Below are 25000 nucleotides of genomic sequence, written 5' to 3' on the forward strand. Positions count from 1 at the left end.
ATTCGATAATGATTTTCTTTTTATTTTATTTTATGATTTAATTAATAAAAATTCACAATAGCGGTATTCGGCCGAAATTAAACTTTATTTTGATATAAATATTAATGGATATTAATAAAAAAAAAATAAAAATCTGGTTGCTTGAACGGTAGAAATGTACCTAGTATAGATACTATTCTAAACATGTCGATTATAATATTTATAATTAAACATTAGAACATTAAAGTTAAGACGTTCGTAAAATGCCTACTTATTTTACGATTTAATGTGGCGAAATCTAGTTTTAGATTTTCAGGTGGAAGGTGGAAAAAGCATAACCTAAGCGCTTTTGCATGCACGGATATTTTACGCTCCATCTAAATTGATATTTTTTTAATTACGGTCAGTTGGAGCGCGGGACCCGTAGCATTTGCTACTCTTGCTACGTGGCTAATCCGGCACTGATTAAACTTTGCTAAAGAACATTTAGAAAAGGACGTCAAACTTTGGAAAAGTTTACTTTGAGCGATGAAACAAAGATGAATCGTGTTGGATCCAATGGCAAAACATTTGTTCACCCCAGGTGTCAGGCATATAACTCCAATATACCACACAAAAGCCGTTAAGCGCGGCGGCGGTAACGTGATAATTTGGGATGATAGTGAATCCGGTGTAGAACCTTTGGTGGGTGATTATAGATTATAGTATGGATCAATTTTCATACCTCATCATTCTTAAAAATATGTAAAGGATCCAAAGCATGCAACTAAAAATGAAGAATTGGCTCTATACCGAAAGTATTGACTGCATGCGCTGGCCAGCGGAAAGCCCCACACAAAAGCCGTTAAGCGCGGCGGCGGTAACGTGATAATTTGGGATGATAGTGAATCCGGTGTAGAACCTTTGGTGGGTGATTATAGATTATAGTATGGATCAATTTTCATACCTCATCATTCTTAAAAATATGTAAAGGATCCAAAGCATGCAACTAAAAATGAAGAATTGGCTCTATACCGAAAGTATTGACTGCATGCGCTGGCCAGCGCAAAGACCCGATGTAAACCCCATTGAAAATTTATGAAGCGATGTTAAGATGAAGATTGCTATGAAAAAAATCAAAAATTTGGACTGCGTTCGAGGAGGCCTGGTACGCAATTAGACAAAGTGGGTGTCAGATGTTAGTGAAGAGTTTGCCCCGATTATGTCAAGCAATTTTGAAAAATTACACACACTACAAAGTATTAACGTTGTGAGTGCTTAAAATTTATAATAAAATCATATTTCCATTATTACCTACATACATACGAGTACATATACATAAGTATGTACATACATATATTGGGCATTAGAGGTTTTGATAACATTTTGAAGACCAAGCCGACGCAAATATTCGCATATGGATGTAATTATGTATACGTACATATAAACACGTGCGCCATCACTACTTAATCCCATACACTTCTTCCATTCAATGTTATTATTGTTGATATTATCATTAATAAAGTTAAATACATATTTCTTCGGAGGTCGTTCGTGTTGGCAAAGATTTACAGAACAAAAACTCTTCATAAATAGTATTATCATATTCATATCGTACAAAACATATCAGATTGGCATTATCGGATATGTCTGTACTTTCATCGACTTGTAAGGAAAAATAATGAAATAATTTCAGATGGCTTACGACTGTATTTTCGATGTCATCTGCTATATCCAAAATCCTACGCTTTACCGTGAAATTTCATAAGAAGCCAGGACAAGATTATGGGTTGGAGTTCCTTGTGAAAAAGTTGACTCCATATTTTTTCCCTATTGTTTAACTCTCTCTTCCTATTTACGAAGAACTCTTTTGGCTTTTCTTTGTGTTCAGGATGTCTCAGTTTCAAATGCCGCTGCAACTTTGAAGGTTTCATTGATTCGTTCGATAGTTCGACACTGCAAATGACACATAGTGATTTGTGATCTGTACCCTCTATAAAGCCGAATTTAATGTAATCTTCAAGATATTGTCGGATCCATGACCCCTTTTTCTTTTTTGAAGATTCATTTATTTCATTATCGTGGCCCCGTTTGTTAGAATCAATATCAGAACTTGTACTTGGCTGTACTAACACACTATCACTCAAATTTTTACTTGTGCTGCTCCCGGAGCTGGTACTTTGTTTTATTATCCATTTATCCATTGTTATTGTTGTTAATAATCGTTTTGATATGTAAAATGCGTAGGTAATTCAACACTGCATAAACCTGTTTATACTGCCTGAGCGGAATGTCAGTGATTGGCGGAGTTGGGCGGTGCTTGGTGAGGGAGGAAAGGGGAGGAAGCGCTGAACCAGAGAACTTAAAGATATAGAGAAAGTGCAGGTTCCATGTCGAACATTTTATAAAATTGTAGTACGGAATTCACCTCACAACCAAAGAATGTTGCGGCTCGGTACCGGGTCGCGACCCGGCATTTGGGGAACGCTGGTTTAAAGGATAATAAAATTAACATTAGAAATAGAACTGCGATGCAAGCGCAACTAGAGCCAAATTATGAATGTATGGTATGTACATATACAATAAAGATTGAATTAGGCTTTAAATTGTATATTTCGATTAATATATTGTGAATAAAAGCTTTCAGTCTTCTTCGTCCTATTTGAGAGTGGTAGAGTACACTATACAATAAACTTCTTGTTAGGGGATGTTTTTAAAAGCTCTAAAAGGTAAGGTGAAGAGCAATAGTTCAAAGTGTATATGGCAACAGTTGCGAAACAACTGACAATCAAGTTGGAACTTCCCACGGTTAATCACTATCTGAGCAAAAACAAAAATTGAAAAAAGTGCCAAATAGCAATTCGGGAACTAAAACAATTACATATATACATTTACAAAATACCGTTATTGTAAAAACGTTTCTGAGGCAAACACAAATTAACCAACCTTACGCAAATACACCTAAACAATTAATTTTTAACTGGTACATCTACCAACAGGCGCCAATAATTTCTATAGTGAGTTTATAACCTGTAATACAATATAATTTTGATTTTCCGCTGCTTCATATGACTGCGGTGAGTTCTGAAATGCAATTGTGTGTTGAATGGCTTGGTGTGCTCAACTTTTGTGGTGTAAAAGCAATCAGTTAGTAATGAACTTTCAGTAAATGTATATATAAACATTACCAATTAATACTATTTTAATATTCCAAAGTTAAACTAATCACACAGATTTGTAAATATTTACAATAAAATGTATGGAAAGTGAGATAAAAAATAGTGCGTATAATGATAATGTGATAATTCAAAAATCCAATTATTTGACTTAAAACAAATGTTTTCTTATGCATGTGTGTACATACATTTGTGCATATATATTATGAAACGTTAATAAAGTAATGATCAAATGAAAGTGCGATAAAATTGCGAGTTTTTAAAGCGAGTGCACTCATCATTATATATATACAATTTATGTATATATGTATGTTGAAATGCATATATATATACAGCTGATTTGTATGTACATTTGTAAAGTTGGGCGAAAATCTTATACATACATACATATGTCACAATATTACCGACCGAATTTGTAAGCTCTATACACTTTATTGTTAACGAGCAAGGGCATTTCAACTGCAATTTTTGGTATGCCTATATTCTTAACAATAATTTGTACATGTTATGCTTATCCTTGCTCTAGTATACCGATTTCATTCAATAGAATACAGATGATGCGTCTTAATCACCAAATTTGATTGTAATTGAAATAAAAAGACCCGTGTTGTATAAATAATATACTTTTATTCCGTTTATTATGTTCAAAATAGCATACCCAGCTTGTTATCTCAAATAACGACAAAGCTTTGTTTTTATTAATTTCATACTTATTGCAGTTGAAACTACTTTACGGCTCCAAGAGATAAAATGCATAACACATTTTCAGCATTTACCAAAATTTCTGATATTCCGCAAACGATTGCCCACATTTAAAAAGTGATATCAATAAGGCAAAAACATTGTCAGTTTATCTGAACGTATTGAATAGCTTGACCGAACCTCGCTAAAACAAATAAAGACGTACTAACGACAATAATTAGTGTAACAACTGGTAGGGTTATAACACACCGAGAAATTTTACTCGTAAAACTACGACTAGAAAGGAAGCAATGGAATTAGTATCTCATAAAAAGTAATGTCAAACACTAGTTGTTGTATACAAAATATAATAGCCGTGCTCATCCTGAATTGTAATCCCCAAATGAAAACATGAAGATTTACATAATTTGATCGTACGAGTTTACAAATTTTCTATCATTCGAAAAGTATTATCGGAAACAATAATTTTGCTCAATAGTGGAGACAAATTTATATAAACGTCGCAAGTAATGGCGATGGAATGGATTACCGCGATGGACAAACGGTAAGTATCAATACATAAATCATTTATGGTTTCATGAACATATGAAAATGTATAATGTACTCTTTGGTTCGTTAATTGACAATACAATAATAATCAACAATATTTAAACGAAATTCACCAGAGTCATTCATTTTTATTAGGAGAATGTGTGAATTATTGAAAAAATAAACTCAATACATTTTTCAACATTGCAGTATTGGCGTAAACAATACTTCCTTAAAAAAATTTTCAATCTCTCATTAATACTATGAACAAAAATACTTCCAGTTGAGATACCAAGATAATATTGTATTCTTTAATACAAAATTAAAAAAAATCATCAAATAGTCAATCTAATAGTCAAACCATTCTTTTACATATATACGACTTCCGGTCTTACACCAAATATGCCACCTTAAGACCAAAAATTGTTCAAATCCAACAAAAACTGCTCAAGCTCTTAAATACCAAATATGTGGACCCCAGTATCTATAGTTGACTTTTGACCGAAAATAACGGTCAATGTAAGAGATATACAATTGAAATTCAGAGAGAATCCTTTCCTGATAATACATAGTAGTCTGTGTGAGTCCTCCATTTGCAAGAGTATAAAATGTTCAACTGCGTGGTTATTTTCCGATTTCGCTTAGTTTCACAACTTGACTTTGGAAGATAAAAGGAATGCAACGTACCAAATTTTGTCGAAATCAGTCAATCGGGTCCCGAGATATGGGATTTCACCAATAAGCTCGCTTATATAATCTGGGTGGTAAAATTTAATGTCTCTGGCGTATTTAGTTATTGATTTATCGCGCTTTTAGAAGTTTTTAGTAGTATCGTTATATGGGGAGTGAACGGGGTTATCTTCCGATTTCATACATTTTCACACTATCTTAAGTGGTTTAGAAGATACATATGTACATTAAACTTGTTAGAAGGCGGGGTCACGCCCACTTTAAACAAATTTCGCCCACAGGTGTCCCTTACTCTGTACCTCTGTACCAAATTACAGCTTTATATCTTAATTTAGTCCTTAGTTATAGCACTTTATATCTTTCGGTTAATGGCGATTTGTGGGCGTGGCAGTGGTCCAAATACGCTCATCTACGAACTCGAATTTTTTTTTGTAATAGGGAACATACTACCTTTAATCAAGATATCTCAATTTTTAGTCAAGTAACCCTATATCTATCTCGATTAGTTTTAGCTGATACGCACAACCGTTAGATGAACAAAACTATAATAAACTCTGTAGCAACTGGTTGCAAGAGTATAAATATATATACATGTACATATATATATGTACTAGATATATGAATATATGAAAATTTTATTTATTTTTCACCAAAAAAGTCTTCGCTTCGCGTATCTTCTTTCTAAAAATTTCCAAGCTTTTTTGTATTGCATTTCTTGCAAATCCCTTAGTAGTTCTGAGATTTACCAATTACTTAAAATAGAAATTCTTTAAAGTGTTAGCGCACGCTAAAAATTTTAACATTTCTCTGGTGTTCTTTCTCCCTGCTGCAGATGCCTTCTGGAAGAACATATTTTTATTTAATACCGCTTTATCTACATTGAAATTTGCTTCGTGGGAAGGTTAATATTTCTTATTACATTCTCAAGATTTGTTCACAGATGGCTCCACACTATCTACGTATTTCGAATAGGTCATCCAATCGTCACCATTTCCTCGATTTTAAATTTAATTTTTTATAGTACAAACTGATCACTTTGGAAGTCCATATTAAGGGAATATCGCCTTTGTGAAAACCTAATTAATGACATCATACAAAACTACATACTTAAGTTTATTTTGCAATCATAAACGCTTTCTATATGACATCAAGCTTTCTAAGCCGAATAAAATAGAACCATCCCCACGAAGAAAAGTATTTTGAACTGATTGAATTACAATTAATTCAAAAGGAAACTTAATAAAAAATCATTCATATATTCTGAAAATGTGGTACAACAGTTAAACCAAAGTTGGTTTAACGAAATCTTTGTTTTTTTAAGAATGCTAAGTTAAAATTCTTTAAAATTTTTCGATTTAAAGATCAGCTCATATGTGTGTTTGTTGAAGATTATACATATATACTCATTATGAATTAAAATAAAACAAGTAGCCGTTTCTTACTTACCTAGATGTAACCGAACATCTTTTACCTACTTTCAAGAGTTGGCAATATTGGAAAATGTTGCGAAATAAGGAAACCTCATTGTTCGACGAAATCGTAAATGGATTACAATCAAATATTTAGTCAATACCACATACAAATTAAAAGCTCTCTGGATTGCATTAAGGTATCTCACATATCATCACTAATCTATATGGACTAAAATCAACCGAATGTTCGAAAAGTCTGATAGGGGAAAGGAAATAAGAAAATATGTAGTTATATTTGGTATATGGGGGCTGAGTGGAGTGTTCGATTCAACCAATTTTTGACACAAGGACATAAACTAAAGGTATGGGATTCCCCATATTCGGTACCTAGAGGCTTTATCAGTATTGGTTCGATTTTGTCATAAAATGGCACACTTCAAAGGCATTATTTCTGCAAAGTTTTATTATGTTATTTTAATGGGTGCTTTATTTGTATTCTAGAATGTGAAAGTATCACATGGAATTTCAAATTACGTTTTATAGACGTTGTTGTAGTCTCATTTCCCCCATTTTTATACTATCATGTAGGAATATCAAAAGATCAAAAGGATGTTATATATGCAATTTGGTTGATATCGGTTGAGTTGTATAAATGTAGGGGAATGCCACGCACATTGTCCAAATTTGACACCAGCTCCTATAATGCCTTCCCGTACCATCTCAAATGTAAAAATGAATGTCTCTGATGTATTTACTTATTGATTTTCGCAGTTTTTAACAAAACTGTTTTCACCCGATGTCACCTTTTTTCACACTCTTGTAAGAAGGGTTAAGAAGATTAATTTGGGTGAAAAAGTTTTATCTGTTTGGAAGATATACATATGTATTAAACTTAATAGGGGACGGAGCCACGCCCACTTGGTCCTCTTTAATGTGATTCCTTCTGTCAAATTTGCGGCTATGTTTTGTTTATATAGAGATCAACTTTTAAAGTATGAAATTCGTTGGGTAGTTGCCCGAATTACACATTTCGGTATACAACGGTTGCCAATTTGCCACCTACAATACATATGTATGTACCTCTTTAATATATGTATGTATATAATCGAATTACCAACTGTTTATTAACCTCATGATATGAAAATTTATTTTAATACTTTTAACTTTTTTATGTACTTTCAGTCCTTGTGATCGCAATTTACGCGATGCTGAATTGATATCCTGTCGTCTGCGACGCGTGGAGCCACTGTGTCGTCTGCCAAGTTCGGCATTGCAGCAATTAGCCATGTGCGGCTTCTATGAGGATTTAGAAAAGGGTGTGACATGTAAGCTTAAAAACTAAAATATCTCTTTTAGTATGGTATATCCTCAACGTTCATAGATTCATAGAACACATTCTATATTTAGAAAGATAATTTTAAATGAGATTTCATCTAAAATATTTTATATTTTTTATTCTAATTGATTTTTTTTTATTTATCATAAAAATACAAAAAACTGTTTGTCATGTGTACATACATACATATGTAAATGCTTATGTGACTTCTCCTTTATTGGTCATGGCCTAACAATCATGCGGTATTGCTCTTATCAACATGTTGCACAGTAGGTTTTGCCAAGGAAGTTTTTTTATATGATTATAAAATAATCTGGATAATGTTATCCGGTCCTTGCACTAATTACAGTATGGTACATAATATATTCTTAAACTAATGTTCGTTTAAGCTACAATCTCTATTGTCAGCCTGTTCTCCCGACAGCCGGTTCTACATTACCGGAATAGACCCATATTTTATCCGCCCAAGGCCTGTTTTTTCGCCGATCTAACCTTGTTTGGATCGGTGTGATACATTAAATGGATGGAGCCATATTAAGACCTAATCAAATCTTAAGACACACCCGGATTGGACCACATGTTATGTGGCTCTATGCTATTAATGCACTACTGCGACATTTGCCTCTACGGCTGTGCAATCGGCCCCAAGATTGTGCACTGGGCCGACACTCCACCCAACAAAAGAAACCAGGGTTCATCGGAGCTCTTACAGGGGCGCCGTCAACCAACACCACAATGCGACAACCGCCCCTACGGGTTCTACGGCTGCAACAACCATTATCTACACGCCACTTCTTACGGACGTAATCGTTGGCGAACGTCAATTCCGCAAGGCGATCGATCGCTTGATCCCTCTTGAAAGAATGGGGAGCTCCGCCCCTTGTGATCCTCGAATAAGGGATCTTAATTTGGAGATTCGGCAAATGGTAAACCAACATTGGCATCACAAAGACAACTTCGTCTAAAAATAGTTGAAGTACTTAATTCAACTGAGTGGAGTTGAAAACCCTAATAATACGCATACTACGGGTATACGTTAAACCTTTGGAATATGAGTGTTTTTTTTAATAAAAATACTGTTTGTTTGTTGTCAAACATTGACCTCAAAAAAGAACTTGTCATTCCTTACCACTGGTGGGGGGAAATGAAACGTCTTATCTCGAGGGAGAATATATTCATTCTGGTTTTATTTGGTAAAATGTAAACCTTATATACTATTTTTGAGTTCTTAGTTATCTAATTAAACATACATACATATGTATGTATATTTACGGCTCACCACATGGGGTTGTTTTCAACTGTACGGTACAATACATGTGTGTGTGTGTGTTTAATGTTATCTCTTCTGTAAATTTATGACTTGTGTCCCATATATTTATACTCTCGCAACAAAGTTGCTAAGGAGAGTATTATAGTTTTGTTCACATAACGGTTGTTTGTAAGTCCTAAAACTAAAAGAGTCAGATATAGGGTTATATATACCAAAGTGATCAGGGTGACGAATAGAGTTGAAATCCGGATGTCTGTCTGTCCGTCCGTCCGTCCGTCCGTGCAAGCTGTAACTTGAGTAAAAATTGAGATATCATAATGAAACTTGGTACACGTATTTCTTGGCTCCATAAGAAGGTTCAGTTCGAAGATGTTTCATAACTAAGCCATAAATAAAGATATTAAAGTGAAATTTGGCACAAAGGATTGCATTAGGGAGGGGCATATTTGGACGTAATTTTTTTGGAAAAGTGGGCGTGGCCCCGCTCCCTACTACATATCTCGGAAACTACTATAGCTATGTCAACCAAACTCTATAGAGTCATTTTCTTCAGACATTTCCATATACAGTTCAAAAATGGAAGAAATCGGATAATAACCACGCCCACCTCCCAGACAAAAGTTATGTTGAAAATCACTAAAACTAAATTTTACGGAAGAAATAGCAGAAGGAAGCTGCACCCAGGCTTTTTTTAAAGATTGAAAATGGGCGTGGCGTCGGCGACTAATGGACCAAAAACCATATCTGAGGAACTACTAATCTAATTAATTTTACAGCAAAATAAAAAATATGTAAATGACGGATAATGAAATCTCGATTATCACTTTATCATACGAGAGTATAAAATGTTCGGTGACACCCGAACTTAGCCCTTCCTTACTTGCTTTTTTTGTTTTTATTAACATTACATTAGATACCACATGTGTAAATGGTTTAATAAATCAAAGATGAATAATCGGACATTAGTTTGTATATTTCATAGCAAAAACTATTTGCTTCTACTTTTACAGTATTTCGTGCTGGTGAACAGGGGCGTTTTTGGTACGCCGTTCTAGGTGGGTCGCTTGAAGTTCGTTATCATGCTTCAGAGACCGATGCCAAAGTAAGTAAACGAAATATTTCACGTTTCTCTATACATAAGTATATGTAATAAGTTTCCAATTATGTATATGTAAACTCATAAGAAGTTCTGTTTATCTAACAATTATAAAAATAAGAATGTAAAAATCAACTAATTAATAAATTGCCATATAATTGATATACAGTCTTAAATAAAATGCGTTTAGTCAGTATTTTGCTAAGCACGTATAGGAAATAGCACGCTTAATTAAATAAACATGTTACCCCTTTGATGCTGGCCCGAGCATCCATGTAAAACCACTGCAGTGAAATTGTTGTATACAACTGTAAGGGTTTGTAAGCCAGCCATCGCGTTGGCCGTGGAGGTGCATACATGCATTGATTGGTACCTGACTGCACTTACAGATGTTTAAATAGCTATGGCACACGTCGTAACACCGCCGTAATATTCGTGACTACTTCTACACACTATATACATACATATGTACCACCTGGTGTGTATATAATTAGTCATCGAAGCATACTTGAAAGCTTAACTGCCACGGTCTGGCAAATCAGTTGTGAAATCAAGCGTACCATAAGATCACAATAGGAGTCTTCTATCAAATATGCGAGAAAAAGAGTAAATACGAACTTTGCGAATCAAAAAATTCTTAATTAATATTCGAATATTGACTTCTCCCGTTTACAGTTTTACAAATATTTATCTTTTACACTAACACTACCAGATACCACATCAACGACTGCCGATTTAAATGAAATTTATGTAATAACATTAGCAAAATGGACGATAACCTCTTATACTCCCTATTTTACACAGTTTTGAATTGAATTAGATTATTTTTAAATTGGACTATAGCTTAGCTAGGCCAACCACCTGCCCCTCAATATACATCGCTTTATAAGGTAGTTATTTTAATAAAATTGTTATTTAAATAAATTAATATATTTTCTAATATGTTATAAAGTAGATTTATTTTATTAAAAAGCTGCACTTAGATAATAAAAATTTGCTTGATGATATCTAATGAATATGGAAATAAAATTATTTTCGACAAATTCATTATACATACTTGTATATATGAATTCATAGATTTAAGAACTATTATTGTTTAATTACAGGCACCAGTAACTTTGTGTAATCTTAGTGTGGGCGCTACATTCGGGGAGTCCATATTACACGAACTACCAAGAGACAGCACTGTTGTCACGAAAACCACTTGTGAGTTGCTTCGTGTGGAACAACAAGATTTTCGACTTATTTGGGAAGTAAGTAAAATAATTATCTGCCTATGATATTGTTTAGTATGAAATATTTGATTGCGAAACAATATTAGTTTTATTTATAATAGATTTTGAAATTGGTCCTCTAAATCTAAATCCTTTACCACATTCGAAAGAAATTTCGCAGTTTCTTTCACTTTGAAAATTTCATAACTTATTGAATTAATTAAGAAATAACGAAAATACTGGTTTTATTTTGGGGTTAAATGACATTAAATGACGATCTTCGCGACGTGTCACTCTCACAGTCACTCTATGCTTTGAATGTAACAAATACTTTTATTTCTCGAAATTTTCAAAAATGGTATTTAAAAACTCCAATTCGGGCAAAAATTCCTGAAAATTGTGTCAAAAGTGTACAAGATATAAGGCGAAAATGAGTTTTTTCTATGGCTTTTAATAATATGTCTTATAATTTTCTATCAATTTCCTCAAAAACCGTATTTTGGAACTTCAGAATTTGCGTGGCTTCTAGTTCCTAAATTTTATATACTTAATATCGAAGATATTTTGTAAAAATTCACTTTTGTTCGAACCACCTAATGAAACTTGTAGGTAGGTAGATAAAGGGGGGCGGCAGAACATCCTTGGCCCCGGGCGCCCGAAGTTTTAGCTACGCCACTGATACTCTTGCAACCAGTTGTTACAGAGTATATAATTTTATTCACCTAACGGTTGTACATATCACCTAATACTAAAACTAAACGAGATAGACATGTAGCAGGCTTGTATATATATGTATAAATGATCAGGATGACGAGAAAAATTAATATCCGGGTGACTGCCTGTCTGTCCATCTGTCCAGAAAAGCTGTAACTTTTGTAAAAATTGAGATATCTTGATGGAACTTGGTATGCAGGTTCCTTAATATAAAACAAAACTCGCAGATGGGCATAGTCGGACCATTGACATGTGCACAAAACGCCATTAACCGAAAACCTATAAAGTGCCATAACTAAGCACAAAATTAAGATATAAAACTCTAATTGGCTCAAGGTATTGCAGTAGCAAGTGACAACTGTGAGCAAAAATTTTTAAAAAGTAGATGTGGCTTCGCCTTCCGATAAGTTTAATGTTCATATTCATAGGATCCAGTGTGAAAATTGCACTTTTTGGTGAAATCACATATATCCGGACCGATTTCGACTAAATTTAATACGTAGCACTCTTCTCATATTCCTCTTTCACATGGTAATAATGAACGAAATCGGACTATAACCATGCCTACTTCCCACATAACACAAATTTAACTCCGCTTATTCCACTTGATTCTTTCGCTTTCCAGTACAAAATAATTTTTATTTTTGATCCATCCTAATATGCATTGATGTTTGACGATGAATATCTCGTAAACGCTTAACTTAATCGAAAAATCATATGAGACCATTTTTATAGAGCAGTAAATTTCTATGAGTTTCATCATTCATAATAAAAAAATAGAAAACTGTATGTAGGAGGACCTTCTCGTTACAATTAAAAACTCATATTTGAAGAAGCTTTCTTAGAGGTGTCTAGGAATCTATTATTCCGAGTACCAATCGAAAAAAAAAAAATTTTTTTGAATCACCCTAATGTATGTATATACAGTATACTCTCGAAAAGTAAATTCTCAGAAAGTAAATAATCGCGGAAAAGTAAATCACCTTTAAGATTACACATGCACCTCGAAAAAGTAAATTTTTTAATTTACTTTTCAGAGAATGTGATAAAAAATTCGAAACGAAGCAAGCAGCGTTTTTTACGATGTTGCAAAAACACTTAAGCGGCAAATACACGACACGAACATTTGCGCGAACATTCCCGTTATGTCATGTTTCTGCGAACTTTTCTGTCGTGTATGGTGGTGTTTGCCAGTTCGCGCGAATGTTCGCCAAAAATCAAAACATTTTAATTTTTGGCGAACATTTGCGCGAACTGTTCGTGCGTGTATGGCGAAATAGCTCATAATCGTAGTAATTTCTGAACGGAACAGACGTGCGCGGAAAAGTAAAATGGATAATAAAAAATTTCTAAGTGAATTTATTGAAATTTATAAATCTTTGCCATCATTCTGGCAAGTAAAAAACAAAGATTATTGTAACAGAATTAAAAAAAAATAATGATTATGCGACTTTAATCGAAAAATTAAAAGAAGTAGATCCTGATGCCACAAAGGATACAGTCATAAAAAAAAATAATTAATAATAATAATTAATAAATAAATAATTTCTACGCTTAATTGCCACAGCGAGCAATATTGCTGCAGCACAATTGTTGTCCGTATTCATCGCTGTCTGAAAGAGAACTAATGTTCGGCCAAAAGTTCGTATAGTGTATGGCCAAAGCTGCGAACAAGATTGCGGAATGTTCGCGCAAATGTTCGTGTCGTGTATTTGGCGCTTTACTCTCTTGTTTATCGCGTATGTTTAGTAAATAAACTTTGAGATATGTACATATGTAAATGGTCAGAAAATATATTGCAAAAGAAAAAAAACAAAAGAATATTCAAAATTTTTTCTCTTCATAATAAATACATATGTTTTTCATGTAAATCCATATGTTTTATTGAAGCAAATAAATGAATGAATTTTTTAAGTTTAAAAATGCATTTAATATTATAAAAACAGATAATTTATGTATATATTTGGAAAAGTAAAATATTCGAAAAAGTAAATTACCCAAAATACCAATCGATTTACTTTTCGAGAGTATACTGTATAAATTTACTTGGATTCCTCTGGTTGAAGTTTCACACTTTAAAATACTTCCCGAACTTACCCCTTCCTTACTTATTTAATTTGTTCTTATTTACAACGTTCATCATTCCATATCCTGTGATATTCATCGTTATCCTTATAGCTTTATTCTATTGAGTTCCTGGACACTCCAAATAGTTTAGACCGGCTCGGTTTAGCCATTCCTATCTGTCAATGTGAAAATCGCTTTCTTCGTCTTTATTAGGGTACGCTTACTCGGTTATAGCCGAAAATCGCTTTCTTTGTAATAATTGGAAATATTTTGTTTTTGTTTTTACAGAAAAATAAAGAATTGATGAATGACATTATTACAACTTGCAAATTGAAAAATGGTAAGTTACATAATAAATTATGTAGTAATAATAGTATTTACATAAAAGTTATATACATAATATTAGGAATATTAAAGATGTATGTCAGTTCCAATTAAATAGCACACCATAATAGATTTACTATAATTCTAAAGTACCAAGAAATGATAGAAACATACATAATAATTGTGGAGAATTGCACATCAACGCGCTGTGATACTATATGTAAAATATAATTATTGATCTTTTGCTTCGCTTTGCTTCAGACTTCTGCTCTGACATGCCTGTTGAGTTCGATGAAAGCTCATCGTTTACATCGAAACGAAAAAAGTGAAACAAAGCAATGTTGGGCAACTTTCATCTTCTCATGCTTTCACAAGCACAAAATTTGACCATTTTTATACTCTCGCAATAATTTGCTATAGAGTCAATAGTTCTGTTCACTTAATGGTTGTTTGTATAACCTAAAATTAGTATATTCTATACATAAATAATTAACGTGAGGAGCTGAATAGATATAGCCACCGTCGTCTGTCCACCTGTCTGTATATATGCGAATTAGTCCCTCAGTTTTACTGATATCGATCCGAACTTATGCACATCTCTTGTCCTCAAGAAGCTGCTAGTTTATCGGAACAGCCGATATCGGACTTCTATTGCAAATATGTCATACAAATTGATCGATCAAATCAAGCCCTTGTGTGGAAATATTTTTATTTGACAAGATATCTTCACAAAATTTGGCATAAATTACATGTAGTTACCATAAATAGTTCATCCTTACTTGTTATGATGAGTTTTGATGCGTCTGCCACTGTATACCACTTTTCAACACAACAACCAAATTTGCTCAGCGCAAATATTTAAAAAAAGTGTGAAAATAGATGAAATCGGAAGATAACCCCACTCGCTCCTCTTATAACACTTTACAGTACACACCACCAGAAGTAACATAAACATTTTTAACTACTAATTCCTTTAAAGTATGCCTTATCACCAAAATTTTCCAAATACAATCAAAACTGTTCAGTACCTTAGGAACCGAATATTTGAACCCCAGCATCTATAGTTGAGTTTTGACCAAAAATATCGGTCAATGTATGGGATATACAATTAAAATTCAGGGAGAATCCTCTCCTGACAATAATTATTTTGATTCGGATCAATCCTTCTATGAGGCCCCATATAGCTAATATATAGCTTTTCAAACTTCCAGGTGACTTTATGCTAGACATATCGACCAATATTTGAGTTATCTCAATGAAAATTACGGAACATGTTTTACTCATTATACTGTTACTTTTCTTTGCGCCTAAAATAGATACAATTGAATAGAATTTAAAAATACCATAAAAATGAAGAAACCAACTTGTGTTGTAATTATTTCTAAAATTTTTAAAGCATGGCCGAAAAAAGTAAGTTGTTCTAAGTATAAGAGGAGACCTGTCTTGAAGGCCAAGGGCAGATCATGTTGTCATTAGTTTCTAATAAAAGTAAAATGCTTTATATACAAGTATGTTAAGCTCCATTCATTGCACTAATCTGCCATATTAGATAGTTAGTTAAAAGAGGTAATTCTGAGTAACTGTGTTCAGCTGGAGGAGTATTTTGAACTCATTCAATTGAAGAACTAAGTTGTGTAGAGTGGATTACTTGTCGTTGTGTTACTAATCATTCTCAGATGATAAATACGAAGACTAAAATTCCTAAAGAAATAGATGAACCAATTGTAGACACCACCTTTTATGTTTTGTAGACGTTTGGGTAGTCAGAATATCGACGGAGCATTCCAGCTAGCCCTAACCTACCTAGACTAAGATATTATGTGACGCCAACTCCCATATTGTACTACGTATAATAATTTTCGTTTTCTAACAAACCTTATGCCGAATATGTCGGTCAGTGAATGAGTAATACATAGTATATGTATATATAAAATAGTTTAGATTCCGATCCTATGATCTAAAGTTTTGTTTCCCAGTGAGCTAATATATACATACTTACATAAATATAATTTAAGGTGTCAATAGGGTAATCTGGCCTGTTTTTTTTTAATTTTTTCTCACAGCTGTATATCGGAGGATAGAGTCATGTGTAGAAGTTCACGCAAGTGAGGAAAGTTCTCTGATCGCCATTCACTTGGGAGTGGCCAGAAACGATTCTTTTACATATGACTCAAGCAGCTCACGATTTCCGGTCTTTGACCAAGTATCCTCTGGGTAGCCTAAGAACATCCGTTTGAAGCGAAACATCCCCTGCATAGGGTTGTACGCTGGGTTTGGGACCCGCCACGTAAAAAACACCCCCAATGAAAAACCACCAACAGCCTCGGATGAGAAACCCCTTTTTTGATGACGACCATGGCAAACGAATTAAGGACTATGATCACCACCAACAATGTCAGCCTGGAAATCCAACGCAGGATTACTCTTGCCAACAGGTTCTACTTCGGACTGAGTAGGCAATTGAAAAGTAAAGTCCTCTCTCGACGAAACAAAGCCAAACTCTATAAGTCGCTCATAATTCCCGTCCTGCTATATGGTGCAGAGGCTTGGACGATGACAACAACCGATGAGTCGACGTTGCGAGTTTTCGAGAGAAAAGTTCTGCGAAAGATTTATGGTCCCTTGCGCGTTGGCCCCGGCGAATATCGCATTCGATGGAACGATGAGCTGTACGAGATATACGACGACATTGACATAGTTCAGCGAATTAAAAGACAGCGGCTACGCTGGCTAGGTCATGTTGTCCGGATGGATGAAAACACTCCAGCTCTGAAAGGATTCGACGCAGTACCCGCCGCGGGAAGCAGAGGAAGAGGAAGACCTCCACTCCGTTGGAAGGACTCAGTGGAGAAGGACCTGGCTTCGCTTGGAATATCCAATTGGCGCCACGTAGCGAAGAGAAGAAACGACTGGCGCGCTGTTGTTGACTCGGTTATTTCGGAATTTTTTGATACATCTGTCAGAGAAATGGCTGGGTGAATGAGATGCGTTTTTTCAGTGGCGGACACGATTTCTCATGTTTGGATCATCTGAAACTCAAAAAAATACGTGAATGGTTATCTTCCCTACTAGAATCATGAAAGAATGTTGATAAATAAAAAAAAGTAGCTAACGTTTTTTTGTTTAAGTTTTTCCCCATGTCTTTTTTACATAAATTTTGTCATAACATTGTCAATAAATTATAAAAAATACAGGGACAATAGCCAGGCGTTTTGTAAAGATTAAAAAAAAAAACTTAAGCAAATCGGTTGAGTAGTTCGACCGGAGTCATGCCCGCTATCATGTCAAAAAGGGTATTTTGAGAAAAACGCGTTTAAAGTTTGAGGTGTGCACTCCGAGCGCTCCGAACGTCGAGCGGTATTATTACTTATGGGCCTTTTTCGAAACCTTCCAATGGTAAAGTGGGTTTCTACATTAATTCTAAGGGTATAAGGTTACATAAAATGCAAAAAGAAAAAAATTGAAAAAAGATTACCCTACTGACCCCTTAATAAAACTTTAATATTACCAATTTAATTTTTCTATATTTACATCTTGTTTCTCAGGGTTTGGTTCCGGAGTTTCACCAATTGCTTCGTCTCCAACTAAGCGTCCTCTAAGTCCAGATCATCCGAATCCGGCTTTACCTATTTCAGAGGTAAGGAGATTTCCAATGTCACATTCAATATTTTTAATACTACATATGTATATTTAACGCCGACTGGTACATTTAAAATGCAAATTTGGGTGAAATCGGTACATTTTCCCAGGTTGGTTCTAACTTCTTTGATATTCGTGTGGTACTTAATCAATATAATAAAAATATGAGTTGGAATGGTGAAATGAAAATAGTCGTGAATGAACTAATAATACATAAAGTATGCCTCAGTCTACATCATGGAATAAGAAAATTAAAAACACAGAACATGTATGGTTATAGTGTAACAAACTTTAATCGAAATCGATCAATATTAAGAAGAACCACCATCCGTTTATCCTGTCGTTTCAAATTTGCGCGGCACTGCTGGAAAGCAGTTCTGTTTTATTAGCAAAGATCATTTAATTGACGTGTGCCTATCACATAAAGTGTTTTAACGCACTTAAATCTCCTGAACTAATAAATTCGGTCGGTGCGAAGCTCGTACATTAAACTAATGGTTTGAGAGTACGCGTTGATACCTTAAGACACCATTCTGTTGAAACCATTTAGATCTTAGAAGAAATCAACATTACATATCGTCACCTGAAATGCAAATTAACGTAACAACATTTTCAGAAATTTACAGTGGCATGAATGAAACACGGAATAAAATGGAACATGAGTGAAACAAAATATTAATATTGGTTAAAACTGGTTTATATATGACCGCAGAACCAGAAAATGTTGAACATATTTAATATTATGTATATAATTTGAAGTAGTGAAGCGTAATCAATAAGACACTCAATTTCGAATTTTTTGATGATACGTTATTTTGCATTTCAGGTGACGATATATATATTTACCATATACATATGTATACATACATACATAAAACTTTTAATTTTTCTTACATTGATCGTATGTTCTTTTATAACCGTTATAAAATACTTTTTTATTTACCATCATAACCATGTTGCAATTTATTCATCAAATTTATCCGTCTTCACCAGTCTCCGAGTTCTACTATGAGTCGAATGGGATGGGCCTTGCGTACACTCCTTATTGCTGACAGTTCAAGTTGTCTCAAGGATAGAAAAGTAAGCTTGAGAAAATATTTTGTATGCGTTAAATTATATACAAATGCTTACCCTCTAAAATTAGATTAGAAACAATCAATTTACTCGACTAAATAATTAAATTATTAATTAATCTTAAAAAACTATACAGAAATATAACTATATTTCATTTTCTATATATAGAATGTATCTACATACTATCATGTTAACACCTAAATGGATGTATGTAAATATTTACACTCATTTACTCTTACAGGTAGCTGGTAAATTTATTCGAAAATGTGCACCAGGAACGGAATTAGTGGATTGGCTGTTGAATTTGTCATCTATTGTTCACACTCGAGCCCAAGCTGCTGGCATGTGGCAAGCACTGCTTGAAGAAGGGGTGCTATCCCATGGTTAGTCTGCAAATACACACAGAAAGTTTTATTTTTAATAATAAAGGGCTTTTCCTAAAAGGTGTGGAGCTGTTGCAATCGATTCAAATGGCTTTGCTTCATTTTTATATAGCTTTCTTTAATATAGACTGTGTTTGTCCGGAAAGTAATAAGACTAAAGAGTTTAAAAACTTTCAAAATAGGCTCCTTCTGTGTCGCGATCCAAGCATTGAAGGCGTCACGAAAGGCATTCTCCAGAACATCCTTGCACAACTTGCGCATGTTCAAGTGCTCCGTCAGAATGTCATCAACCACAAAGTTTGATAAATTTAACATCTGAGCAATTAAACGAATACTTTTCGTGACGACTTAGGCCTTTGCGCACATGAGTCACATTGTCGGTATTTGTCAAAGTCGCAGGTCTCCTTCGTTAGCTAGGAACACCCTCTACCGAATCCAGTCGGTGCAGTTGCGGTCACGCTCTGAAGGACAGTCGCGACGGAGGAAAATCAGTCTTATTACTTTCCGAACAAAGCCTATATGTATATATTAATATTATATAAATTTGTATATGTACATTAGTATATAGTTGTTTGATAAGAGGTATGCCCTTCTTGAACTTTCATTCACACACATACATATGTATGTATGTAAATTTGTATAAATACTGGTATACTATAATACAATCTTTTTACGATTTTTTACGGTTTCAGTGAATAAAGAGCAACCCTTTAAGGATAAATGTTTTTTGTACCGTTTTCGTGTTGACGAAGATGGCAGTGCTGGCAGCTACTCAACGACCGAGGATACTAATGCAGCTAATGAATATGTTCGCGAGTCTCTGAGCACACTTTTCCAACGTGGACCAGATGCAATACTGCGAATGATTTTACGAAAGCCGTAAGTACATACATATATACTTATGTACACCTCAAAGTGTAGAATTAGTTGTTACAGACTTATGCACATTCATTTATGTATATATGTACGTGGCCTTGGGCACTTCTAGTGTTGTCAAGATGACTGACAGCTTCATTATAAAGTTTTTATTATTTAACCTTATTTAACCATAAATTTCGAAACTTAGAACTTTTTGGTTTGTGAGCTATAGGTATCAGTGTGGAATACTGTAACTTTGAAAACTAGTTTCGATCACTAGCGTTGAAATTTCATTGATTATAATTTTTTAAACCAAATACAGTTGAATTTCTCTAACTCGAATCAACATAATCCACAAACTCAGAGTTAGAGAGACTTTGAGTTATGGAAGCTCAGCTGTATCTCCGCGTTCCAATCAAGAAAAGCGCAGTAGCTGCCAATAAACGAGACTTTCACCGCTTATTACAATATACATACATATGTATATTGCTTCCTTATATATTCAATTTTATATTTCTTCGAGTTTATAATTAATAACATCGTAAATATAAACCCTTAAAATAATTATCTAAACGAAAGTAATACTTATTTACATCATTATACGAATACATATACACTAGTTATCAAATGAAAGTTTGTAATCAATTTTGGAATATGTATATAAAATAACGAAAAGCAACCGCACAAAATTGCAATAATTTTGCTTTGAGACGAAGCGTCAAGAGGACATTATTCCAATCAAAATATTAGATATTATATTAAAAGATATTATATTAAAATATTATACCAAAATTTTTTCTTTCTATTCCTGGAAAAGATTAATTTATAATTTGTTACTCAAATACCTATATAAATATAATATTATGTATGAATTACTAATTATTTATTTTAATAAATCTGCGTTGAAATAACGTCTGCGAAATTTATACTTTCATTTGATGCCTAATGTATTCCTATCTAGTACGTATGTATATGAAAGTTTGCAACTAGTTGTATAAATATTAATTTCAGCTCACACGAACGAACTCCTGAAGAACTTGAACTGATTTTTGAGGAGCTTTTACACATAACAGCCCTTTCACATTTGTCGACAAGTATAAAACGTGAACTCTCCTCCATTATCGTTTTTGAATCGCATGCACAAGCTGGAACAATACGTAAGTTAAATCTAATTGCTATTCGAACTTATTCATGGTCGGGCAATGGAATGTCTACTCCATCGTCATCAATTGGGGAATCGGGTTCGATATCTCCTGGATAAGGAGGCTGGAGAAGTGTTCTCTCCACAATTTTTTCTGTCTGCAAATGCGTCTCACTTCCCTCTTCAGCTCTCGGTATCTATCCCATCCCGCACGTGGCAGTCTGTTTTCTCTCCGCTGCGACACGACACTCCTCATCACACCAGCTGCTCTTTTGCATTTTCCGAAAACAAATGGTTTCGTTGCGGCTGTACGCAAGGAGGTTTAAATATCGTCCCACTGTTCCTTTATACCGAGTTGCTGATGAGTGCTCTCAGAGAGCAGGAGTGCAAGTCCAGTAGTAAACCGGCTGTTGTGATTATAGCTTTTCGACGTCGAAACTTCCTTGTGTTGACACAAGAGGCGCGTACGTATATTGGCTGCAACAAGATAGTGGTCAAGTCGAAGTTAGGACATCGGAGCGTATGCACATCTAAAACTCTGGAGTCGTATATTCCGTCTATCACAACATAATCGATCGGGTTTGTGGCTTTTCGATCCGCAGACAGCCAGATAGCTTGATGAATTTTCTTATGGTAGAATCTAGTACTAGAGATAGCCATATTTTGGGCCCGGCAGAAGTCGATCAGCCTCATCCCATTTGGGGATGTTTCATTGTGGAGTCTGAATTTACTGACCATAGTGCCAAAGATACTTTCTTTGCCCACCTTGGCGTTAAAGTCGTCAAGCACGATTTTGACAACGTGGCGGGGGCAGCTCTCATAGGTGCGTTCCAACGCTCATAGAAGGCATCCTTTGTCACATCGCCCTTCTTTTCCGTCGGGACGTGGGCGCAAGTTATCGATATGTTGAAGAACTTCACTTTGATGCGGATTGTGACACTCATCTTTGCGCTTCTTTATATGGCCACTGTAGTAAATGCCATCGCATTTCTTGGACGGCGGTATTGTCAGCCTATGTTAGTGTTTTTTACTTGGCGGGTCCCTTCGCCTTCTCACTTCAGCTTGCCTTCAAACGAATGTTTTCTGGCTACCCAGAGGATACTTGGCCAAAGACTGGAAGTCGTGAGCTGCTTGAGCCATATGTAAAAGAATCGGTTCTGGCCACTTCCAAGTTAATGGCATTCAAATAACTCTCCTGACTTGCGTGAACTTCTACATCCTTCCATCCTCCATTGTAATTACACATAATATATGTATGTATGTATAAATTGCGGGATATTTAATTTTCAGCTTATTAAGTTATTTGTAAAAAAAAATAAAAGTTGATTGAAGAAAGTTGTGAAGTGTAGGGCTCATTGATATTTATATTTCTTTGAACACAGTATTTAATCAAGGTGATGAAGGTCGTTCATGGTATATATTGCTCAAGGGATCTGTGGACGTGGTAATACATGGGAAAGGTACCGTAGCTACTCTTAAGAATGGTGATGATTTTGGTAAACTCGCATTAATAAACGACGCTCCCAGGTAAGTTTCCCATATTCTAGGATTTATTAATTTTATTTCTAGTACAACAAAAAGAAAACAACGAAGAATAGTCGGTACTGACGACCATAAAGCGAAGAAAGTAAAATGTATAGTAATGAAAGGGAATAACATTTCTTTGACAACATGTTTCATCTTATTTATAAGTATTGTTTATTTGATTTCTGTTCGAAAAGTAAGAAACCTCCTTAGCCTACTTGGGAAACAAAATATAAATAAAAAAATAAATATTATGTATATGCATACATATGTATATGTATGTATAAATGTAGATCTATATATTTTGATGAGAACTAAACCCGTTTGAATCCCCTTAGAGCAGCAACAATCGTCTTAAAGGAGAATAATTGTCATCTTTTACGCGTTGATAAGGAACATTTCAATCGTATTCTGCGCGATGTAGAGGCAAATACACTGAGACTTCAAGAGCACGGCAAGGATGTTTTAGTGCTCGAGCGTGTGGCTAAGCAAAGGGGCCAGCATTCAGCATTTAAGTAAGTTCTACAAAATTAGCGATTACATACATATGTATATGTATGATTATGACGTTTTACTGACAACTGCTCGTGATTAAACTTAAACAGAAAGGGTTTAATATACGTCATAATCAGCTTAGTGCTCAGCGTATTACCATTTCAGTCACATTCATATTTTTAAAAATTTCACAATTGGATGCATCATAAATTTATTAATGGATTTAAATTTAATTTTATTATTTACTTTCTAAGAGCAAAGACTATTTTGACCGATATCTTCTGTTAAATAATGTTTAGCTTTTCTTTGGTTGTGTCGAAAGTCTAATATACCCTTTTTTTATATGTGACTCACTTCCTTTCGATTAGTGGCCAAAGTACCGCCGCCACAGTTGTATCATTAATAATAAAAAGATATTGCTTAACTCTACACTTCTGATTACTTTAAACAGATATACGGTAATGTCGGGAACTCCATCAAAGATGTTGGAACATTTATTGGAAACACGGCTCGGAAATCAAGTGAGCGGTTTGGATCCCTTTTTGGACGATTTCTTGCTTACACACATAGTTTTCATGCCTGTTGTGCAGCTAGTGGATGAACTGGCCAATTAATATCCTTTTGTAAATAAAAACATAAACGCAAAAATATTATTACTCATACATACTTAAATAATTACCACATATGGATTTTTTACTTTATTTAGACAAAATCTCGATTCAGACTATTTTAGTTATTATATAACACAACTGACAACTGCTCGTGATTAAACTTGAATGGAAAGGTAGAGTTCAGATGAGAGTTGATCAGACCGTAATTTCTCCAATGTCCTGTCATTAATGGCAAAAGCTTTCTTATTTTCAGGCCACAAAATCAATCACATAGCCAAAAATTATCATCCTGTCTCTTAAGACACATCTCCATAAGCAAAATGAATTAAATAACTAAAAATTAAAGCTATTCGTTTCAACGCAAGGAAACAAATAGAATGTTTGCATTTCAGGTTAGTCCTCAATAAACATACATACTCGTATGTACGTACATATATACAACTTCAAGCTGCAAAATGGATGGACACTATAATTTTAGTTTAAAAAAATTCGAACAGGTAGACAAAAAGTTCTTAATTATATAATGAACAGACAGACCCTACTAAAATTTTAATATGGATACGGATTTTGTAATCTTGTCTCTTTTTAATTGGCTTATCTTTCCACTCGTACCTCTTTTGACAGGTGCTTTTCTAGGTGTTAATGGGTCACGAAAAGGTTTTTTGTAATAATTTAGTAAGTAATACAAAATATGACTTTAATGCATTGTTAGTAATTCAATTTTCAATACCTTTATAAATAGACCAGTTTTGTTCTGATAATCTCTTTTAATATTTTAATAATAGTAC

The 25000-nt window shown here is 34.3% G+C and overlaps 1 protein-coding gene across 1 annotated transcript; it reads left to right on the forward strand.

The window, feature by feature from the left end:
* Positions 1-2738: 2738 nt before the first annotated feature.
* LOC105230727 (rap guanine nucleotide exchange factor 4) lies at positions 2739-24214 on the forward strand (the record flags this gene model as incomplete). The annotated part of the gene is given in 14 exon segments (XM_049453097.1): positions 2739-3035; positions 3854-4380; positions 7649-7791; positions 10083-10174; positions 11275-11421; positions 14452-14503; positions 18033-18124; positions 19120-19206; positions 19442-19583; positions 20276-20462; positions 21453-21598; positions 22965-23109; positions 23445-23621; positions 24053-24214. Coding segments are annotated over 13 exon segments (1607 nt in total), but the record flags the coding sequence as incomplete, so codon positions are not given.
* Positions 24215-25000: the final 786 nt, after the last annotated feature.

Source organism: Bactrocera dorsalis, chromosome 3, assembly GCF_023373825.1.
Source record: "Bactrocera dorsalis isolate Fly_Bdor chromosome 3, ASM2337382v1, whole genome shotgun sequence".
In the NCBI taxonomy this organism is placed as follows: domain Eukaryota; kingdom Metazoa; phylum Arthropoda; class Insecta; order Diptera; family Tephritidae; genus Bactrocera; species Bactrocera dorsalis.